General features: G+C 51.2%; 2 protein-coding genes and 1 pseudogene across 2 annotated transcripts; 2 read left to right on the forward strand and 1 right to left on the reverse strand.

Moving 5' to 3' along the window:
• The first annotated feature begins 2243 nt into the window (after positions 1–2243).
• On the forward strand, positions 2244–5614 carry GSTM3 (glutathione S-transferase mu 3). Its single transcript, XM_066246471.1, has 8 exons — positions 2244–2363; positions 2701–2776; positions 3139–3203; positions 3895–3976; positions 4069–4169; positions 4451–4546; positions 4636–4746; positions 5421–5614. The coding sequence occupies exons 1-8, from the start codon at positions 2307–2309 to the stop codon at positions 5517–5519; spliced, it is 687 nt and encodes a 228-aa protein (XP_066102568.1). The 5' UTR covers positions 2244–2306; the 3' UTR covers positions 5520–5614.
• Positions 5615–10988: 5374 nt separating this feature from the next.
• On the forward strand, positions 10989–13883 carry LOC136315080 (ferritin light chain pseudogene; annotated as a pseudogene).
• Positions 13884–15377: 1494 nt separating this feature from the next.
• LOC136315372 (glutathione S-transferase Mu 1-like) lies at positions 15378–21482 on the reverse strand. The gene is made up of 8 exons (XM_066246916.1): positions 21141–21482; positions 20848–20923; positions 20395–20459; positions 20002–20083; positions 19806–19906; positions 18878–18973; positions 18683–18793; positions 15378–16373 (listed from the first exon to the last, which is right to left on the reverse strand). Exons 1-8 carry the CDS (start codon positions 21174–21176, stop codon positions 16284–16286), a joined length of 657 nt encoding a protein of 218 aa, XP_066103013.1. The 5' UTR covers positions 21177–21482; the 3' UTR covers positions 15378–16283.
• Positions 21483–21952: the final 470 nt, after the last annotated feature.

A 21952-nucleotide genomic window follows, 5' to 3' on the forward strand; every position in this document is an offset into this window, starting at 1 on the left:
TTCTAAACAAACTCCCAAATAAGGGCTCTGCTCACCATCTTTGTCCTTCTGTGTGCACTTCTCCCAGTATGTTCCAAGGTGCCCAGCAGAGAGCCAAGGGCACAACACTTCAAAGGTGCAGAGAGCACCAGGGCTGCTGACGGCAGTAGGTTTTGATCAGCCGCACTGGCTGATGGTCCTGAGAAGCACTAAGAAGCATGTCAAGTGCTCTGGGCTCTACTTGGCAACTTCCTCCTTTCATACAACTTTTGTCCCCTCCTGCTGGGTGAGCCAGCCTTGGGCTTCCTCCTCAGGTTGTCTTTGGTGGCAGAGCATAGGGAATATTAGACTGGAAGTCCAAAGCCCACCAACTGCCTGGCAAGACATTCCACTCTCTGGGTCCCTATTTTCTTAGAGCAGTGGTTCTCAACCTGTGGGTTGCAACCAAAACACAGGGGTCGCCTAAAGCCATCGGAAAATACATAATGCATATCAGGTATTTACATTCCGAATCATAACTATAGCAAAATTACAGTTATGAAGTAGCCACCAAAATTATTTTTTGGTTTGGGGTCACCGTAACATGAGGAACTGTATTACGGGGTCACGGCATTAGAAAGGTTGAGAACCACTGTCTTAGAGGTTAAGTGAAGTTTCAGGATTGTCTGTGGCTTCTACGATTGGGTATACTTAGCAGTCTTTAATCTCATAAATGCCATGGAATGGACTCCACACATAACAGATCGTACTTTCAGTGATTCAGTCTACATAGAAGGCTTGATGTACCTGTGGATCAAGGGCCCCTTGGGGGTTCTTAAGATGTTTCCATAAGGATTTCTTAGCTGAATTTGTCAAGACCGTAACATTGCCGAGGCCCCAGATTACCCTCATTTATGGACTGCCTATGTCATTTCCTCAAGTTCCTGGCCTCAGAAAAATCACTTCTTTTCTCTCACGAAAAGAGAAAACAGGTAAGACTCTTGGGGTCTGTCAAGGGTAAAAAGTTAGTCAGAAATGTTCATTTCTTGGGATGGGGAGGGGAGATACTTACTCACTGTCCTCTGGGTTTCATGGAGTGGAAGGAGTCCTAGAAGCAAACAAACCCTCTAGGCCCAGGGGAAAAAAAGTATTTTATCCCAGAGCTCCCCAGATTTCTCAGCAAAAACTGAAATAAGTTGAGGGTCTGTCTGGAAGTCCAAGTTCAGTGGAACTGACACAAGTTTGGCAACTAGGCGGACCTACATTTGAATCCCAGGCCACCACCCATGAGAATGTGAGAATTTAGAAAGGCAACTCACCTAGTTTCTCCAGGTCTCCCTTATCTCCTTCTATAAAACCTACTTCACAAAGTTGTGAAGTCTGAATTAGAATAAATTGGCTAACATATAAGAAATACCTAGATCAGTGTTTTTCAAACGCTGCTCTGCCAAAAATTTCGTGCCAGTCTGTGAGTTAACCACCTTGATGTTGTTATATGAAGACTACAGACCCAATGATCTTAGTCAAATTTGCTTATACTCAGGGTGATTTCTGCCTTAGCAGTCCCCAAAATAATTCTATGGTCACAAGTCTTCGCGTATAAAGAGGTTGAAAACCACTGTCCTAGATGGCTGCCTGGCACATCATCAGTATTCAATGAATCTTATACCTCAAGCTAATTTGTGAGTGGCCTTTGTTATCTTGGGAGGAGAGATTCCGGCATTATTAATTTTTCTGCCCCTGCGCATTGATTGCACTTTCTTCCTTTCTTCTTTTCAGTGAAATGTCCTTCTAAAAAGTCCCAAGGTTGCTTCAGCCAGACTAACAGAGAAATGTGATTTCCCAGACGTGGGCAAGGCGGGGAAGAGGCTTCCGGTCCTAAGTGGTGGCCATGCTGCGCAGACCCTAGGGGCCAGGAACCTTGCAAGTAGCTCTGGACTCCTGTCCAGCCCCTGGTGGTCAGAGCCACGGTCTTGCTCACCTTCCCCCGACCCCCACACACTAGATAAATATTTAGAACATGAATCTCACTCTCTCCCGCGGTATCCAGGGCTCTCACTGCTTGGGCTGTGGGCAATCTCCTCACCCTGACCGGCAGAGTCTCAAGCCCAGGTCCCCCAGCACGTGCCACGCCCCCCTCCCTGTCTCACCTCGGGGTCACGGGGCCCCATCCCCAGGGGCTGCAGAAGTCGAGCCTGCGCGTGACCCAGTGGACACCCGTTAGGAGCGGCACCAGGACGGCGGGGCGGAGTCAGGGCTCCGTTGGCCCCGCCCACTCTCGCGGCTATAAAGTCCCGCCGCCGTTGGCCCTCGCCTTGCAGGTCCCCAGAGGCACGGAAAAGGGCATCATGGCCTCGTCTAAGACTAAGTCGGCTATGGTTCTGGGTTACTGGGATATTCGCGGGGTGAGTGTCCTCTCAACGGCCGAGCCGCTTGGTCAGGGGGACGGACGCAGAGGCAGCTGGGGCTCAGGGCCCGCGGTCCCCCCCAAAGAAGGGGCTGTCCCGGGGCCCAGCCTCCCTCGCGAGTGGCCAGCCTCCGCCCCTGGGACCCCGGGGCCCCGCGGAGGAGGGGCTGAGGGCTGACAGCCGCCGGGCCGGGCCGGGCTGGGCCGGGCTGGGGGTGGTTTAACGACCACGTCGGCAGGATGCAGGGTCTCGGCAGCCCGGGTGGAGGACGTTGGAGGGTGGAGGTTCGGGGCGGTGGGAGCTGCGCAGGCGCTGACCGGGCTCTCTTCCCCAGCTGGCACACGCCATCCGCATGCTCCTGGAGTTCACGGGTACAAACTATGAGGAGAAACGGTACACGTGCGGGGAAGGTAAGACTGCCCTGGGCGCCAGGCCGGCCAAACAGCAGGCCCTGTCTTCTTGTTCCCTGAAGGTGGCATCACGCTGATGTCAAGTAGCATTAGAGCCCCAGTCACCTCGAAGCCCTCTGCTTTGTCCTGTGTTGAGAGAGACTTATCCTTTATCTGGAGTTGGGATTCTCTCTCTGCCACAGCCCAATCCCATCTTAACACTTAACCAAATAGGCCCCCCGAGATTAAACGGTTAACCTTTCCGGGCCTGGGAATGGGAGCTGTCCTGTCTGGACGAGGTTATTTCTTTAGATCTTTTCCACTGTCCTCAGGTGGGATGTTAATTAAGGAGGTTGGGTCCCACTTCCTTCTCTCTCTTACAGCTCCTGACTATGATAGAAGCCAATGGCTGGATGTGAAATTCAAGCTAGACCTGGACTTTCCTAACGTAGGTGACTTTAGGGGCCAGAAGGGAAGGCTGTCAAGTATATCTTAGCTTCTTCCCTCTCTATCTAGAGGGATCTGGAATAGGGGCTCTTAACCTAGATAAAATAAATAGAATTCAAGGGTTCTTGAATTCAGATAGAGAAAAAAAAATTGCATTCTCATTTCCACTAACCACTAAATGCAAGTTAACAATTCTATTGTGAATACAGGCAGTAAGTGACACTGGTTGTCAGCTATGTCTGTCACTTTGTCACTATTAGAAACCAGGTGTTTTTTATATTATATTGGATATGTTGTAGATGTTGTAAATAAATATTTATATTCATCATACCTTGAAATTGTGATAGTTATTACACCTGCTTGTTGCTTAATTCACTAATAGGCACATAGTTTTCTGTTACAATTTTCCTAATGTTTTTATAAATTGTATAAATAGATATATATATATAATTTGTTTTATGTACTTAAAAACCTTATTCTGCAAAAGGGTACATGGCACGCATATACACGCACATGCACAGAGATTAAGAACCCCTATGTCAGTTCAGGTGGGGACCCAATAGCTACCGTCTACTTATTTTCTTCTTCCTTCTAACACAGCATCTTCTCTCCACTGTTCTCTTCCCTGCAAGTCTTGCCTTCCCCAGGAGAGAGAGTCAGGTGTTTCATTTGACCTGTGCTTTTCCTTGTAGCTGCCCTACCTCATGGATGGTAAGAACAAGATCACCCAGAGCAACGCCATCTTGCGCTACATTGCTCGCAAGCACAACATGTGTGAGTGGGGAAGGATTGGTGAGGGAGACAAGGCTGGTTGCTCACCTGGGAGTGGACATGCCAAAAGTGATTTCTTGTCGTTTGGCCTGCAGGCGGCGACACTGAAGAAGAAAAGATTCGAGTAGACATCATAGAGAACCAAGTTATGGACTTCCGCCTGCAACTGGTTAGAATCTGCTACAACTCGGACCATGTGAGTTCCCGTAGCAGCAGGCACCGTGGAGTCCGGGTTAACTCTCCATTCTGCTGCTGCTACCTTCCCACCACCCAATCTGTCAGAATAGGGAACAGAACTCATCTTCTGTGGGGATTTGTCATTAACTCTGGTGTTGTCCCTCTTCCTTTCCAAACCCCTCCTTTCCATCCTGCCACCCCTGCCTGGTAGCAGTGAGAGGAAGTCCCCTAAGTGTCCATCACTGGCCTGTGCCCTGATTAGCTATGAACATGATGATAGCTCTTGTCACTCTCTCCCAGGAAAAACTGAAGCCTCAGTACTTGGACCAACTACCTGGACAGCTGAAACAGTTCTCCTTATTCCTGGGGAAATTCTCATGGTTTGCAGGCGAAAAGGTAGGAAGAAAGGAAAGGGGAGAATGCCTTTCTGTGTCTGCAGGTGGCTTGTGACCTCCCCAGAGCTCACCATCTTGTTTTCCCTCCAGCTCACCTTTGTGGATTTCCTCACCTATGATGTCTTAGATCAGAACCGCATGTTTGAGCCCAAGTGCCTGGACGAATTTCCGAATCTGAAGGCTTTCATGTGCCGTTTTGAGGTGATGGATACTTCCTGCATCTTTCTCCTACAGAAACAGAGGCTCCTCTGGCCCCGAGGGACCCTGTTGTGGTAGACCCTTGCCCAGCACCAGCTTTTGCCTAAAGGGATCAATTGCTGGACATCTCCAAACCTTTAAGTGTTAAGAAAGACCTGGATTCTATACCCCGAAGGCACTGTTTACAAGAAAGGGTGGAGTGGACAGGCAGCATGTGACTGCTGCTGGTTTGGAATGGGTCTGTTGGGTTGTGCTAGTCTTTTTTTTCTTTTGTTTGTATTTTTCTGAAGTTGGAAACGGGGAGGCAGGCAGATAGACTCCCACATGCGCCCAACCGGGATCCACCTGGCACGCCTACCAGGGGGCGATGCTCTGCCCATCTGGGGCGTCACTCTGTTGCAACCAGAGCCACTCTAGCGCCTGAGGCAGAGGCCATGAAGCCATCCTCAGCGCCCGGCCAACTTTTTGCTCCAATGGAGCCTTGGCTGCGGGAGGGGAAGAGAGAGAGAGAGAGGAAGGAGAGGGGGAGGGGTGGAGAAGCAGATGGGTGCTTCTCCTGTGTGCCCTGGCTGGGAATCGAACCCGGGACTCCTGCACGCCAGGCCAACACTCTACCACTAAGCCAACCGGCCAGGGCTTGTGCTAGTCTTTATAACGTTTCTGTGCTTCCCCTTCAGGCTTTGGAAAAGATTGCTGCCTACATGCAGTCTGACCGCTTCTTCAAGATGCCCATCAACAACAAGATGGCTCAGTGGGGCAACAAACAAATATGCTGAGCAGGAAGCCTGCTCACACAGCTTCTTTGTCCCCTCCTGCCCCCAGGGGCCTGTGCGCTTTCTTCTCTGCTCTTAATAAATAGCGCTTGGGGCTACTGGTGTCCCACTGGGTTTTTCTTGGGAGTAGAGGCTGGAAGAGAACGAGGGTGCATGGAGAATTACTAAGATGTGATTCAGTCCCTGCGACATTGATACCCCCACCCCCCGAAGGTGTTCAGCGGCTAGAGGGTCCTGCCCAAGACTTGAGGGTGGGCGCTGGAAATCAGAGTGAGATTGCACAGATGTAGAGGACTGGTGTGTCATGTGGGACTGGAACCCCTGGGAAGACCTGGTGATGACATTGAGCAAAACTGTTTGGTACTGCGGACTTCACAGAACTGGAGTTCAGAAACAGACCCTTATATACGGAAATCTAGTGTGATGAAGACAGTATTTCAACCCGGTGAGCTAACTTAGCAATTAAAAATAACTGAACCCTACCTCACACCACTCACTACAATGAATTCATCTGGAATTTGAGGTCCAATGCTAAATACAAGCCAGAGAAGTATTAGTAAAAATGTAAGAATGTTTGTGATCAAAGGGTGGGAAAAGTTTTAATAAGACATCAAGAAAAAGCCATAAAAGGAAAGACTTGAACAATATCACACTTTTAAAACTCTCTATGATAGTGCCCAAATAAGCAAAATTAAATGACAAATGAGATAACAAGGGACTGATTTAAAGGACTATAAAAAAGACTATATAAAGGACCCCTCCTAAAAATCATTAAGACAACTCAGTTTTTAAAAATGGGCAAATATCTATGAACAAACAATTTATAGAAATAGGGACATTGATGGCCCCCCAAAAAAGTTAAAAAGATGTTTACAAGGTTGTGGGGTCAATCCCCAATCAGAGCACATACAAGAATCAACCAATGAGCGTATAGGTGAAATAAGTCGATGTTTCTTTCTCTCTCTCTCTCTCTCAAATAAAAAAATGTTTATTATCTAAGAAACTTCAAATTACAGCCGAGAACATTTTTCCACTTGTGACTTGCTTTGGCCAATGAAATACATTTTCCAGGAAGAAGCTTTCAGAGCCAGGGCGTGCGTTGCCAGTGTATGTGCTGACCACTGTGAAGAGCAGGTGCCCGCTGAAGCCTCCATCAGTCTAGCTCTCTGTTAGATCACAAACAGCAGAGCCCCTGTTGACTACTTGAGACCTGACTCTTTTTTTTTTTTTTTACAGGAACAGAAAGAGAGTTAGAGAGAGGGATAGATAGGACAGACAGACAGGAACGGAGAGAGGTGAGAAGCATCAATCATCAGTTTTTCATTGCGACACCTTAGTTGTTCATTGTTTGCTTTCTCATGTGCCTTGACCCTGGGCCTTCAGCAGGTCGAGTAACCCCTTGCTTGAGCCAGTGACCTTGGGTCCAAGCTGGTGAGCTTTCTTTTTGCTCAAGGCAGATAAGCCCGCGCTCAAGCTGGCAACCTCAGGGTCTCGAACCTGGGTCCTCCGCATTCCAGTCCAACACTCTATCCACTGCACCACCGCCTGGTCAGGCGAGACCTGACTCTTGAGTTAGAAAAAACAAAATGTGTATTAAGCCACTGAGATTTGTTCTATCCTGACCAACGTTTCTCCAGCACCCAAGGGTAATTTATTTTTATTTTTTTAAAGATTTTATTTATTCATTATAGAGAGGGGAGAGAGGGGGGGGAAGGGGGGGAGGAGCAGGAAGCATCAACTCCCATATGTGCCTTGACCAGGCAAGCCCAGGGTTTCGAACCGGCGACCTCAGCATTTCCAGGTTGACGCTTTATCCACTGCACCACCACAGGTCAGGCCCAAGGGTAATTTAAATGTACCTATTTTAAAATCTGTTCCCCTAGGATTCCACTTTTTCTTTGATCATTACTTACCACATTGAACTCTAAATGCTTGTTTAAATGTCTGTCTCCATCACTAAACTGTAAGTTGCCTGAGAGTAAGGACTGTGCCTCAAGCAAATTCATATAGAGAGAGAGCTTGTATTGAGCCCAGCACCCACACAATGTGTCTCTTGCCTTTGTTTTAATGAGAATTGGAACAAAAGAGTTTGCTTCAAATAAGTGCTTAATGCCCTGAAGGCACTTTTTAAAATTCTCCCTTCCGGTTGGGTGACAACATGGAAAAAAAGGCAGAGCCTGTTCTTAAAACAGGTAGAGATGGTTCAGATAGACATGCTTGGAGGCAGAACAGACGTTCAGGTCCAGGGAGGTCCCAAGGACCAGCAAAGAACTCTAAGGCTGTAGGCCTGACCTGTGGTGGCACAGTGGATAAAGCGAGACCTGGAACACTAAGGTCGCCAGTTCAAAACCCTGGGTTTGCCTGGTCAAGTCAATAAAAAGCTGAAGCCTAGAAAAACAGAAGGATCGCCTGACCAGGCAGTGGCGCAGTGGATAGAGCGTTGGACTGGGATGCCGAGGACCCAGGTTCGAGACCCTGAGGTTGCCAGCTTGAGCGCAGGCTCATCTGGTTTGAGCAAAAGCTCACCAGCCTGGACCCAAGGTTGCTGGCTCAAGCAAGGAGTTACTCGGTCTGTTGAAGGCTCGTGGTCAAGGCACATATGAGAAAGCAATCAATGAACAACTATGGTGCCGCAGTGCGCAACGAAAAACTAATGATTGATGCTTCTCATCTCTCCATTCCTGTCTGTCTGTCCCTGTCTATCCCTCTCTCTGTCTCTGTAAAATAAAATAAATAAATAAATAAATAAATAAATAAGAAAAACAGAAGGATTAAATGGATGTGTGTATACTCAAATTTCCAGTGAGTAGGTGCGGTGTGCAGCCCAACCTGGAGACAGAGGGTCAAGCCAAGGTTATCAGAAGGGAGCGTTTCACATGGTCCAGAGGGACAGAAATGCATCCAACAGGATCACGTTCGTGTTGTGGTAGAAGTCTGAGCAAAGTTAGAACAGGTCTGGATCTCATTTCTGTGGTGTAGTGTGTCCATTGTATTAACAAAAAAAAAAATTTTTTTTGAACTGTGACTGAAACTCTGTCCACTTCTTTCCAAAGTTTGTTTCAAATGGGAAGGGCCCTGGAAGGGGTTAGGAAACACATGGTGGCTGCTGGGCCTTTCAGACAGGAGGCTGCTTTACCAGGGGGGTGTTGGGGCCACCCCACAGAGTGGAGTCGGTGGGAGCAGCCAGGGCTGTTTCAGTAGAAGCATGACAACTAGTGTTCACAAGCGTTGTTCTGGGATCATCAGGATTGGCTCTTCTTAGTCTCTGCTCCCAGTCTTGAGTTACCATGTGGCAGCGGGCGGGTCTCTCTATGTCTGTTATCAATAAACACTTCACTCATCACGCCACAGGAGTTAGAAAAACACAGGCTGCCTGACCAGTGGTGGGACAGTGGATAGAGTGTCCACCTGAAATGCTGAGGTCGCTGGTTCAAAACCCTGGGCTTGCCGGGTCACGGCGCAAACGAGAAGCAACCATGAGTTGATACTTCCTGCTCTTCCACCATCCCTCCACCTTTCATTCTTTCTTTCTCTCCTCTCTCTCTAAAAAATCAATAAGTAGCCCTGGCTGGTTGGCTCAGCGGTAGAGCGTCGGCCTAGCGTGCGGAGGACCCGGGTTCGATTCCCAGCCAGGGCACACAGGAGAAGCGCCCATTTGCTTCTCCACCCCTCCGCCACGCTTTCCTCTCTGTCTCTCTCTTCCCCTCCCACAGCCAAGGCTCCATTGGAGCAAAGATGGCCCGGGCGCTGGGCATGGCTCTGTGGCCTCTGCCCCAGGCGCTAGAGTGGCTCTGGTCGCAACATGGCGATGCCCAGGATGGGCAGAACATCGCCCCCTGGTGGGCAGAGCATCGCCCCTGGTGGGCGTGCCGGGTGGATCCCAGTCGGGCACATGCGGGAGTCTGTCTGACTGTCTCTCCCTGTTTCCAGCTTCAGAAAAATGGGGAAAAAAAAATAAGTAAATTTTTAAAGAATAAAGTAGGACAGGCTCTGGCCCGTTGGCTCAGTGGCAGAGTGGCAGCCCAGCCTGTGGAAGTCTCGGGTTCGATTCCCGTTCTGGGCACACAGAAGAAATGCCCTTCTGCTTCTCCACCCTTCCCCCTCTCCTTTCTATCTCTCTCTTCCCCTCCTGCAGCCAAGACTCTGTTGAAGCAAAGTTGGCCTGGACGGGCATGCTGGATGGATCCCAGTTGGGCGCATGCGGGAGTCTGTCTCTCTGCCTCCCCGCTTCTCACTTCAGAAAAATACACACACAAAAAAGTAGGACGATAGTAAAACTGAAAATGGGGGATGGAGACAGGAACCAATGCAGAGATTGGCTAATACCAATAAAAATAAAAGCCTTACTTTGCAACATCTCTTCCGAATCATCTCACCAAGAGAGGGCATCCCATGAGCATTGTAAATAAACGCAGAACAGTTTATCTGCACCTCTGAGTGCAGGCTGTTTCCGACTACATCATAGAACTCACCTAATTTTCCCTTTTTCCACCTCCCATTCCCTTACTACTGTATGCAGGGTGAATTGGCGGTCATTGACGTTACGCTTTAGTCTGTTGTTTTCAAAATATCGATCTGAATGTTACCCAGAGACTCCCAAATTTGAAAGTGGGCACAGTAGTTGATGACACTTCGCATTGTCTCTGTTTGGGGCAAAAGAGAGTGGATGTGTTTTTATTTGTACAGGGATGGTCGCATTATGTTAGGCGGGAGCATTTTCTGGTGCTGGCTATTGTAGTGATTATTTAGAAATGCACATATGGCCTGACCAGGCGGTGGCGCAGTGGATGGAGTGTCGGACTGGGATGCGGAAGGACCCAGGTTCGAGACCCCGAGGTCGCCGGCTTGAGCGCGGGCTCATCTGGCTTGAGCAAAAAGCTCGTCAGCTTTGGAACCAAGGTCGCTGGCTTGAGCAGGGGGGTTACTTGGTCCGCTGAGGGCCCACAGTCAAGGCACATATGAGAGAGCAGTCAATGAACAACTAAGATGTCACAACAAAAAAGGGCTGATGATTGATGCTTCTCATCTCTCTGTTCCTGTCTGTCTGTCCCTATCTATCCCTCTCTCTGACTCTCTTTCTGTCCCTGTAAAAAAAAAATATATATATATATATATATATATATATATATTGAAATGCACATATGGAAAGAGTGTGTCTGCAGTGGGCATCTATTCTCTGCATCTTTGAAACATCCTTCTTATAGGTGGGGAATTTCTCTTGTTCTAAGTCCCACCAATATTCGCCTCCCCATCTTCTAGTTGTCACAGAATCTCTGCTAGGCACATTACTGCCCAAGTAAAAGATGTCATTTCCAACATGATTAAGTTCTAGCCATTGAGAATATGTAAGTAGAAGTGTCGTGTTACTTTGAGGAAGTCTCCTTAGGAGGGAAAGAACAACCCCCATTCTTCCTTCTGTCTCCTGCTATTTGGAATGCAGATGTGATGGGGCTCTAGCAGCCATTTTGCGCAATGAGGTGACATAGAGCATGGAGTCCTCCCGCTGAGGATGAGGAAGCAGAAAGTTAAGAAGCTGAGTCCTTAAGGCAACTATGAAGCTAACATTACCGTTGCTTAACTGTCCACTTCCAGAGCTTTCCTTACAAGAGAAATAAGCATCTGTCCTATTTAAGTCATTGTTACTATTTAGTTTTATCCAGGAGAACTTAATTCCTGCTAATTCACTTGCTCTTCCAGCCTTCCTTGTGGCTGTTAGGCCTGGAACCCCGGCTCTGCAAATTGCACACAGAGGTGCAGGACTTGAGTCTTAAAGAAGCAGGCCCTGAGAGTTTGTTTTCTGGAAAGGATCAGGATTTTGGAGGCAGCAGTGGGGAGACACTCACATGCAGTGTCATATGTCACAGATAGGGCCTCGGGTGTCTGTGCTCAGCAGTGGCTGTGGGGTGTTCTCTAGAACAATCCCACAGGTAGTCAGGCCCCTTCCTGGCTGCCCAGCCTCCAGGGCCAACCCCTGGCCTCCCAGGGAGTCCGTGTGCTACCTGACACCTCTACTAAACCATTTCCCTGTTTCAGCAGCAAGGAACCGTGAAATGCCACTCCCCTTGGGTATATCTGAAAACAACATCTTATCTTTAATTCCTTATCCTCTGTCCTCCCTGCTTTAAACCACTGGCATAACCCCACAGTTTCATCTGGACAGGGGTCAACCTTTATACTCGCTTCTCTGGGTGTGGGAGCAAGTGCAGTTGGCCATTAAAATCCATTATTTTAAAACATGGATCTACCTCCATGACCAGGTAGAACCACACAGCTGAGCCTCACGAGCAAAATGAGGGATTGTGACATAGGCATTCCGCCTCACTTGCATAGTGGGAAGTTGCTGCGTTGGGTTTTTGCTGTTTTCCTTTCCACACTCATGGTACGGCTTCAAGCAAGGAGACGAGTTGGGGATGTCAGAGCCACAAGATGGAAAGAGCCTGAATAACTTCGTGGAACAGGGCTGCCCCAACAGCCTGGACTCCTCCCCTTCTTGGGATCTCTGTCCGCTCTGCCTTTCTCTGCTAATAATGGAGGACTAGTAGGCAGGGACTTGTAATTATCAATGGGTGATTACAGACCTGTGCAGGAGACCCCCATGCTGTGTTCTCATTCTAGAAGGGGAAGATACTCACTGAATGATGGGTGAGCACGGTCACAAGGCACCAAAGAATCCTAAGTCTTGGGACCTCTACCAGCTCCAGCCACAATCAAATCATTTTTTGGTTTGAAGTACATACATTCTACTGTTTCTACCCCAGACTTTAACCAGTATGTTTTTAGTTTTTATGACTTTGACCACAATGTTTAGAAAATAGTGGGGTTTTTTCTTTGATAATTACCTACTATATTTCAAATCTAATATATAGGTTTTACTGTAGCTATGCCCTTTTTTTTTTTTTTTTTTTTTTTAGAGAGGAGAGGGAGAGAGAGGAGAGACAGAGAGAGAGAAGGGGGGGGAGGAGCTGGAAGCATCAACTCCCATATGTGCCTTGACCAGGCAAGCCCAGGGTTTCGAACCGGCGACCTCAGCATTTCCAGGTCGACGCTTTATCCACTGCGCCACCACAGGTCAGGCTAGCTATGCCCTTTTAATCTGAGCTTCCTAGATCAGGAGTTGGGAAATGCTAGCCATCTATCTTAGAAGTTCTGTGAGAATACAGCTCCCCCCCCCCCCCCATTCATGTATATATTGTCTCTGGAGGCTTTCACACTACAGTGGTAGGTGAGTAATTGACGGAGATCACGTGACCCAAAAAGCAAAAACATTTACTCTCTAGGCCTCTACAGGAAATATTTGCCAACACCTGTTCTGGACCTATATCCACTTTACTCTGATTTCATACTTTTATTCTCTCTGCTTATCTTTTATCATACTGTCACTCCTAATTTCCATTACTTCTTCTTTATTTTATTCGTTTAATTAAGTTTAGCGAGAAAGGAAGGGGGAGAGAGAGAGAGACAGGAACATCTATCTGTTCCTCTATGTGCCCTGACCGGGGATTGAACCACCAACCTCTGCATTACGGGAATGACACTAACCAACCAGGCTATCCAGCCAGGGCCATTACTCCTTTTTTATTCTTACCCCTCCTATCTTTAAGTTAAAGTGTATTAAATGCAGTGCCCTCGGCGGCCCCGGACCCCTCTCTTGCTGCCACAGTGTTTGGACGGGACAGACGCAGGGCAGCCCCTTCATCCCGCCTCCGACCACCCTCCACCCTCCACCCTCCGACCCCTTTTTAGGCACCACCTTCAGAACCGCCTCAGCACCCTCCGCCTACAACAACATTTTTTTACTCCAACTTCTTACTGCCCAACAACCATCAGCTCCCAAATTCGTCAGAATTATTCGCCGGGTGGAAGCTGCCACCAACCGCCTCATCTGCCTGCATCTGCGGGCCTCCCACACCAACCTCTCTCTGGGCTTCTGTGTCAACTGCGACCATGTGGCTCTGGAGGGCACGGGCCACTTCTTCTGCGAGTCAGCTGAGGAGAAGCGCGAGGACGCCTACTGTCCCTTGAAGACGCAAAACCAGCATGGTGGCCGCATTTTCTTCCAGGACGTGCGGAAGCCTTCCCAGGATGCAGTGGGGTGTCACCCAGGACGCCACGAAGCCACCATGGCCTTGGAGAAGAACCCGAACCAGACCCTTTTGGATCAGCACGCCCGGGGTTCTGCCCACACAGACCCTCTCTCTGCGGCTTCCTGGAGAACCACTCCGGGTGAGCAGGTGGAACTCATCAGGAAGATGGGCGACACCTGACGCCCCGCAGGCTGGCGGCCCCCAGGCTGGGCTGGGCGGGCATCTCTTTGAAAGGCTCCCCCTCAGGCAGGACGGGGAGCCTCTGGAGCCCAGAGGGCTTTGAGGGACCCCTGCATCCCCCTGGAGTCTGGCTTCTGTCTGAGCCTCTCCCTGCAACCCCCAGGCATCCCTGTAACCCCCCTGGAGCCGCTCGCATGCATCGGACCAGATGGAAACAATAAAGCTGCTTGCAGGAAAAAAAAGTTGAATAAACTTGTGGCTTAACTATCTTTTATCTTATCATTTCCATAAGCCTTGGTTAGTTTTGCTGAACTGTTATCTTACCAGTTTTATCTTTCATAATCATTTCTTTCTTAATGACTTTTAGCATTATTCCCATAGCTCCCTTTTTATTTAATAACTGCAAGAAGTACAGTTGCAGGCAGAAATCAGCTTGACAAAAACCCAACAAGACTCTTTTCAAATTTCCTGTTATGAGCTAAAGCCTCAAGACTGTACCTTAAAAGGACCCGACTCCACTATCCAGCCAGTGTTTGAGGAGCGTGCTGGTCAGATGGCTACCTGGTGACTCCTACACTTTTGCAGGTGTCCTGACATCCAATGCCCACTCCAGCTCCTGACCACACAGCTTGGCTAGCCTCTGGCCCACCACACTGGGCCTGCCCAGGTCAGTTGAAGTTATTCAGAGAGCAACTAAAACCTATTAAATGCTTAAGTTAGAAAGAGCTAAGGGTTCATTCTCCCAGACCTGTACATTGTAAATCTTTTGAGCTTTATTTTGTAACCATGGTGGCTGAGATGAACTCAGCCATCCCAAGAATGGCTGTAGAGTTTGCCAGGGTCTTACCTAGAAATAATTCAAATTTCCAACTTTTGTTGAATAAACATTCAGGCAGTGTGATAGACATTAGAGATAAAAAGTCCAGTAAGGCCTGACCTGTGGTGGCACAGTGAATAAAGTGTCGACCTGGAAATGCCCTGGGCTTGCCTGGTCAAGGCACATATGGGAGTTGATGCTTCCTGCTCCTCCCCCTGTTCTATCTCTATCTACCCCTCTCTCTCTCTCTCCCCTCTCTCTCTAATAAAAATGAATAAATAAAATCTAAAAAAGAAAAAAAAAAAGTAAATAAATAAAAAGTCCAGTAAGACATGGATTCTCGCCCTGGCCAGTTGGCTCAGCGGTAGAGCGTCGGCCTGGCATGCGGGGGACCCGGGTTCAATTCCCGGCCAGGGCACATAGGAGAAGTGCCCATTTGTTTCTCCACCCTCCCCTCCTTCCTCTTTGTCTCTCTCTTCCCCTCCTGCAGCCAAGGCTCCATTGGAGCAAAGATGGCCTGGGCGCTGGGGATGGCTCCTTGGCCTCTGCCCCAGGCGCTAGAGTGGCTCTGGTCGCGGAAGAGCGACGCCCCGGAGGGGCAGAGCATCGCCCCCTGGTGGGCAGAGCATCGCCCCTGGTGGGCATGCCGGGTGGATCCCGGTCGGGCGCATGCGGGAGTCTGTCTGTCTCTCCCCGTTTCCAGCTTCAGAAAAAAAAAAAAAAAAGACATGGATTCTCTCCTCAACGAATTTCTGATCGAGTGGGAGAGGAAAACAACAATTATAACACAATAGGGGGTGTTTTATTGAGATAAGTTGTAAGAGCACAGAGGAGAAGCATCCGCAGCAGGGAACACTCTGGGAAAGGGTGACAGGTAATCCACTAGGACCCCACTCCAGCCGCGGGCGGCTCAACTCCCTTCCTCACCCCTGAGAGCCCCCTGAACCATGACACAGAGTACTACAAGCTTATAAGAAGTACACCACAAATGCTGAGACTAAGGGGGACCCGGGTGTAGGAGCCCCCTCTTTTGCAGACACCCCAAGCTGAGGCACACAGTACGGGAAGAGAGATAGGAGCCTCATAAGCAGACCTGCCACCCTCCCTGCCAGCACCCCCCACACACATCCCCCCACTCCAGCCCTTACAGACAGCAGAGAGAAAATGGACACACCCCAAACTTCCAACGCGGTCATTTCCGAGTCTAGTGGCCGGAAAGGAGTAACAAGACAAGCAGGTGTGAGGAGGCTTTCCTGGGGATCAGGCAGGGCTGGACAGGGGCCACGCTGGTGGCGCAGGGCCTGCACACCCAGGCAACCATGGTCTTCAGGGCAGGGGCCGGAGCTCGGGGCTGAGATTTACAGGCAAGGGGTCCGGTAGGGCTCGTCAAGCAGAGTAACCAGTGAGGCGAAGGTCAGTCTCACTGGCTTCACCACAGGGTTCAGGCGAGTGGGGTGGGAGCATCAATAGGCACAGTGGGGAGCTGAACCTTCAGAGGGCCAGGATGACATGGGGGGTGGGAAGCAGATAAGAGGGCCAGTAATGCATCCGGTGAGGGTCGGGGGGAAAGAAGGGAGTTAAAAGAAGGAAAAAAGAGACAAAGCAGATGGTTCTAAGACTACAGAAACGTCCAGCTGTTCAGTAGGACTGCGAGCTCCTCACTCCGCAAACCGGACAGGACAGGCCCTACTTGTGGTTCCACACGGCCATCTTTAGAAACAGAGGCCTGGGGAGGAAGCGGCTGGACTTCATGTAGGCAGAGATCTTCTGCAGGCCCTGACAGTGGGAAAAGGCGGAGAAACATCAGGGTCTGCACCCCACCCGGGTCTCACAGCCAACCTGCAGGCCCTCCACGTTCACAACCACGCTGTGCTGTCTTAGTAAGTTACCTCGTGTAAGCCCACACTGTGCTCGGAGCTTTATTTCCACTAGACGTTATGAAACAGGTTTATAACCCTCTGCAAGGCAGGTGCTGCTACCACCATTTATCAAAAGGGAAATGAGCCCTGGCCGGTTGGCTCAGCGGTAGAGCGTCGGCCTAGCGTGCGGAGGACCCGGGTTCGATTCCCGGCCAGGGCACATAGGAGAAGCGCCCATTTGCTTCTCCACCCCTCTGCCGCGCTTTCCTCTCTGTCTCTCTCTTCCCCTCCCGCAGCCAAGGCTCCATTGCAGCAAAGATGGCCCGGGTGCTGGGCATGGCTCTGTGGCCTCTGCCTCAGGCGCTAGAGTGGCTCTGGTCGCAACATGGCAACGCCCAGGATGGGCAGAGCATCGCCCCCTGGTGGGCAGAGCGTCGCCCCTGGTGGGCGTGCCGGGTGGATCCCGGTCGGGCGCATGCGGGAGTCTGTCTGACTGTCTCTCCCTGTTTCCAGCTTCAGAAAAATGAAAAAGAAAAAAAAAAAAAAAAAAAAAGGGAAATGAGACACACAAGCTGAAGCCCCGCCCTCAGGCCACACTGGTCCTCAGGGGAAAGGGCGAGCAGCCCTGTTCTCTCCCCCACTCTGCGCTCGCTCTCTCCCTCTCTCTCGCTCTCTCTCTCTCTCTCTCTCTCTCTCTCTCACACACACACACACACACACACACACACACGGAGCCCTGCCTGCTGCACCTCCCTACCTCCCACACAGGCGGCCCTCCCCCTTCCAGTCTGCTCACTATCCCTGCAGAGGGACGCTCTTGGCTCTCAGAGGCTGCCAGAGGAGGGCCCTGGGCAGAACAAAGGGGCTCAGAATGTGCCTGTGCAGCTTGCAGAGGCCACAGCTCCCCCAGTGACTCAGCAAAACGGAGAGGAAAGCCGACAGGAGGAGGGGGAGCAGAGCACAGGCCAGGCCCTGAGAGCTCCACTTAAAGGAGAAAGTCCAACTGCGTGGCCTGGTACCTGAGCCCAGTCTCACTGGGTCCCGATCTACTCATTCCGGTCCTCCCACAGCCCACTAGGCCTTAGACACACAGGGGTGTGAAGCCATCTTCCCAGGGCAGGGTGCCCAGTGAGTCCCACAGCACTCAGAGGTCCTGGGACAGCCTGTGACCACGGCCCGGGCCCAACAGGCACAGATGGGAGCCCACAGCAGCCCCCTCCGCCCAGCCTGTCACTCCTCCCAGATCTTGGATAATATCCAAGGCTGATCACCTCTGACCAGACCCAGAGCTGATGGGAAACAGCTGACAGAGCAGATCTCCTGATGAGGGGGAGGGGACACACTGTAAGTGGGAACCCTCTTGGACTAGCAATGCCCCAACTCCCCAAATCCGTAATAAAGCTGACTTTGTTCCTCTTCTGGGAGTTGACTAAGGGTGACTGGGATGGGCTGTGTGGTGCGGTCCAGGCTGTGGCCCTCCATCACCCAGGTGGAATGCAGGACCACACCGCTGGGACTCCTGTGCTTCTCCAACTGCACTGAGACCCAAGAGGCGGGGCTGGGTCACCTCTGCACCCCGCTGTGCCTGACACAGTGCCTCACACAGAGAAGAAAACAGCTCAGTGAACACGACTGAGAATGAGTGTCCCACCCCATCCCCGTGAGACTATCTTGGCTAATGAGAGGGAAGAAGGAAAGGGAGACAGGAGGCAAAGGAAGGGTCCACCACTGAAGGAGTAACCCCTGTCCGTTTCTTTGGTACTTATTATCAGCCTACCGTGTCTCAATGCCACTAGTTCTGCTACAAATGAACATCTGAACACCCTGCTTCATCCACCATGTCCTGAGCTGGGACCCCAGGCTGGAGAAGGGCCTGAGCTCTTGTTTCTGGCACAGGAAACGGGGAGTCTCTGACTGCTGCTCACAGATGCCGGGGCTGACTGGGAGCCCAGCACAGCCGGTACTGGCTCTGTGACCTTGAGCAAATGACTCACCCTGTCACCTCAGTACATTATCTATAAAGGACAGGTGATAAGTGTTCAAATGTAGAAATGTTGTAAAGATTTAATTTCACCCCATATCTGCATAACGCTGTGCACAGGTCCTGGCATACACAAGTCCTCAGTGAATGCTACTTATGCTCCATTTTAGCCCCAGGACTGGGAAAGCATCAGGGATTTGCAGGAAGACAGAAGAGACCAATAGGAAGAGGATCAGAGCCATCACCTCAAAGCGGACCATGAAGTCCTTCAGGTTCGGGAAGGCATCCAGGCTCTTGGGCTCGAATATGCGGTGCTGGTCTAGTATGTCATAAGCCAGGAAGTCCACATAGGTGAGCTGCGGACAGGAAAGGCATGAATGGGCGCCAAACCCTGAACCCAGGACAATGTCAGCCACCCCCCCCCAAAGCCCACCCCTTACCTTGTCCCCTGCAAACCACGACCTCTTCCCCAGAAACTGCGAGAACTGCTTCATCTTGTCAGGGAGCCCCTTCAAGTAGTCAGGCTTCAGTTTCTCCTGAGGGACAAAGGAGTTGTCACCACCCTCAGACAGACTCCCTGGGCAGAGAGGCAGGTCCCCCAGGGCTGCTCAGACCCACAGCTGTCACAAATGAGCAGCCATGTTCCCAGATTATACCTGGGACGGGGCCCAGGGTATAATTTAACGTAAACTGTGTTCATTAGTCTCGCCTGGGTACCACCTCCCACCCGTGAGAGGCAGTTGGGAAGACAAAGGGAAACACCTCACTATCCCTGGACCCGTCCCCACTCATCTCCAAACAGCCCAACCCCGGGCCAGACCCCGGAGTGCTGGGAGAACTGGGCCGGGCGCTGGACTCAGACGTCAGGCAGAACAAAAGAACACAGATCCCAAGGACCTCGGGAAGGAAATGATAAGTTTCAGTTGTGTTTGTGTTGGGGGGTGTGACCAAATGGAAACCTGAGCACTTTCTGGACCAATGGGGAGACTCTGAGAGGCAGAAAGGGACCAGGGAGAGGCCCAGAGGCCCTGTGGCTGTCCCATGCTGCCTGATGAGAAAGTGTCCTGACGCACAAAGGAGTCAGGGAGGTGCTGCTGGGATGACAAGGTGAACACTGTTCGGAACTGAACTCCCACCTAGGGAGTCTAATCACTCTCCTAACATTAAAGGGAACCGGGTCAGATTTCATTTGAGGCACTGGGGTTATGAGGGTCACATGGCTGGCGGTTTGCGACCATCTTGGAGGATCAGAAGCTCCAAGGACCAACGTAGATGAGCCCAAGGACAAAAAGTACCAATTTAGATAAGACAAAAGATCCAGTCTTCTATCAAAAGCTATCCAGCCGAGCCCTGCAAGAGAGGACTCACAAAGTCAGGGTTGTAGCACATCAATGCCAGCTTTAGTCGGACGTCCATAAACTCATTCTCCAAAATGTCCATGCGAATATTCTCCTCTTCCGTCTCCCCACCTGTGGACACCATAGTGACCCTCACTCTGAGTCCCACCCCAGTCAGCACTGAGACACAACCGCCACCCACCTGCACCCACCACTGCCCCACTCACAGAGGTTGTGCTTGCGAGCAATGTAGCGAAGGATGGCGTTGCTCTGGTTGAGCCTGTGGGCCCCGTCAATTAAGTAGGGCAGCTGGAAGGGGGACAGGGACAAGTCAGCAGGTCATAGGCTCCCCTGAAACCTCTCCCTTCATTCAAGACAGAGACGAAATCTGACCTCTCACTAGCTAGCCCGTGGGAGGCACTAAGTGAATACACTGTAAAATTAAAGACTGAGCTGGAAGACAGAGCATGGTGGGAAAGCAGTGAGGAGAACCAGGAAGCGGAGAGGCCGAGCAGAGCACCCTGCATCCTGGAACCTCTGTCTAAGCTGGGAACGAAGATGTCAGAGTAGAGACAAGCTTCTCTCTGCCCACTGTGCCCACCGCTCACACCGGCACCTACATTGGGGAAGTCCAGGCCCAGCTTGAATTTTTCACTCAGCCACTGGCTTCTGTCATAGTCGGGAGCTGTGGTGGAGAAGATAGAGTGAAACAAACATCTCCCCCAGGCCAGCCCTCTTTCCCGGGACCCTACCAAGCAGTCAGTGGCCAGGCCCTGACTAGGGGTCTGCAATCTGAACACTAAGTCTTTCGCTCAGGTTGAGGAAAGAATGCTAAAAGTCTCAGGACGTTACATGAGCAAGGCTTCCATAAAGGGTAGGCCAGCACTAGGGGAGTCGTCGCAGTTACTGACAGGGACCCAGCAATCCTCTCTGCTGTCCTGCCTGGAAGGCCAAGGTCCACCCTCAGACGGTGGAGGGTGGCAGAGATAAGCAACAGTGGCCAGGGCAAGGGTACTTGCGACCAAATCAGCAGAGGTTGGGTCGTAGTCGGAACACCACGAGGATGCCATTACCGTCCCCCAACGAGTACTTCTTCTCCTCATAGTTGGAGTCTGTGTACTCCAGGAGCAGGCGGATGGCGTGCGCCAGCTAGAGAGGGGGACGGAGGGACAGAGGTCAGCGACCCGGGGTTCCGACTGCGGGACTCGCTCCGCTCCGGGTACTGCCCCTCACCCAACACCCGGCCAGGCGGGCGACAGGGCTCGGCTCCGCCAGCCGCGAGGAGGACCCTGCAGGGACCGCCCCGGAGCCCAGGCTCTCCCCGCAGCCCGCTCCATCCCACCCGCCCATGCAGACCCTCGCTCACCCCGCGGATGTCCCAGTAACCCAAGGTCATGGCCATGGTGCTGGTTTTCGCGCACTGAGTGGAGGTCTTGAAAATTAACTCTGCCGGAGCGTTGGGACAGTTCCTGCACAGTCCACGCGTTTCTGAGTCTAGGCGCCGCCTCTACGCCCCGCCCATTACACGCCCCCGAAACCAAGTGACTCCTGGGGAGGCCGCCGTACGCGGACCTAAGGAAATAGTCCATATCTACCATTCAGCCCTGGGGACCGGGGAGCCCAGACTGAGCTCCTAACGCCCAAGGACGCCGGGCTCAGACTCTTCTCGGTGTCATGGCCCGCTCCGCGACTCCGGGCCGCACTCAGACCTCGGCTCAGTCACCCGAGTGGGCAGTGAGCCTGAGAGACAAGTGTAACTGTATTATAAAATCCCTCTCCTCCCCCTCGCCGCATGGCTCAGCCTAGTCAGGGCCGCAGGCCGCCCAGTTCACAAGGTCTCAGGAGGCTCAGACTGCCCAGTAAAAGCCAAAGAGGGCCGACCCTTAAAGCAGCACCTGTCCCAGGAAGACAATCCAGATTCAAAACTCTTTCCAGACTTAGAATCCCTGAGGCCACGTATCTTCAAGAGCACTGGGGTCGGGGGGTGGGGGGGTTCGGTGGTGCTGGGTAGTCTCAGTGTTTTCCTTCCATGGACTTTGGAGGACCCAGCAATTCAGTCAAGTGTCTAAGGGTAATAAAGATAAAATGTAAATAAATCCATTGACTTGCCTGACCAGGCTGTGGCGCAGTGGATAGAGCGTCAGACTGGGATGCAGAGGACCTGGGTTCGAGACCCCG

The sequence above is a fragment of the Saccopteryx bilineata genome, chromosome 11, assembly GCF_036850765.1.
Source record: "Saccopteryx bilineata isolate mSacBil1 chromosome 11, mSacBil1_pri_phased_curated, whole genome shotgun sequence".
Classification (NCBI taxonomy): Eukaryota; Metazoa; Chordata; class Mammalia; order Chiroptera; family Emballonuridae; genus Saccopteryx; species Saccopteryx bilineata.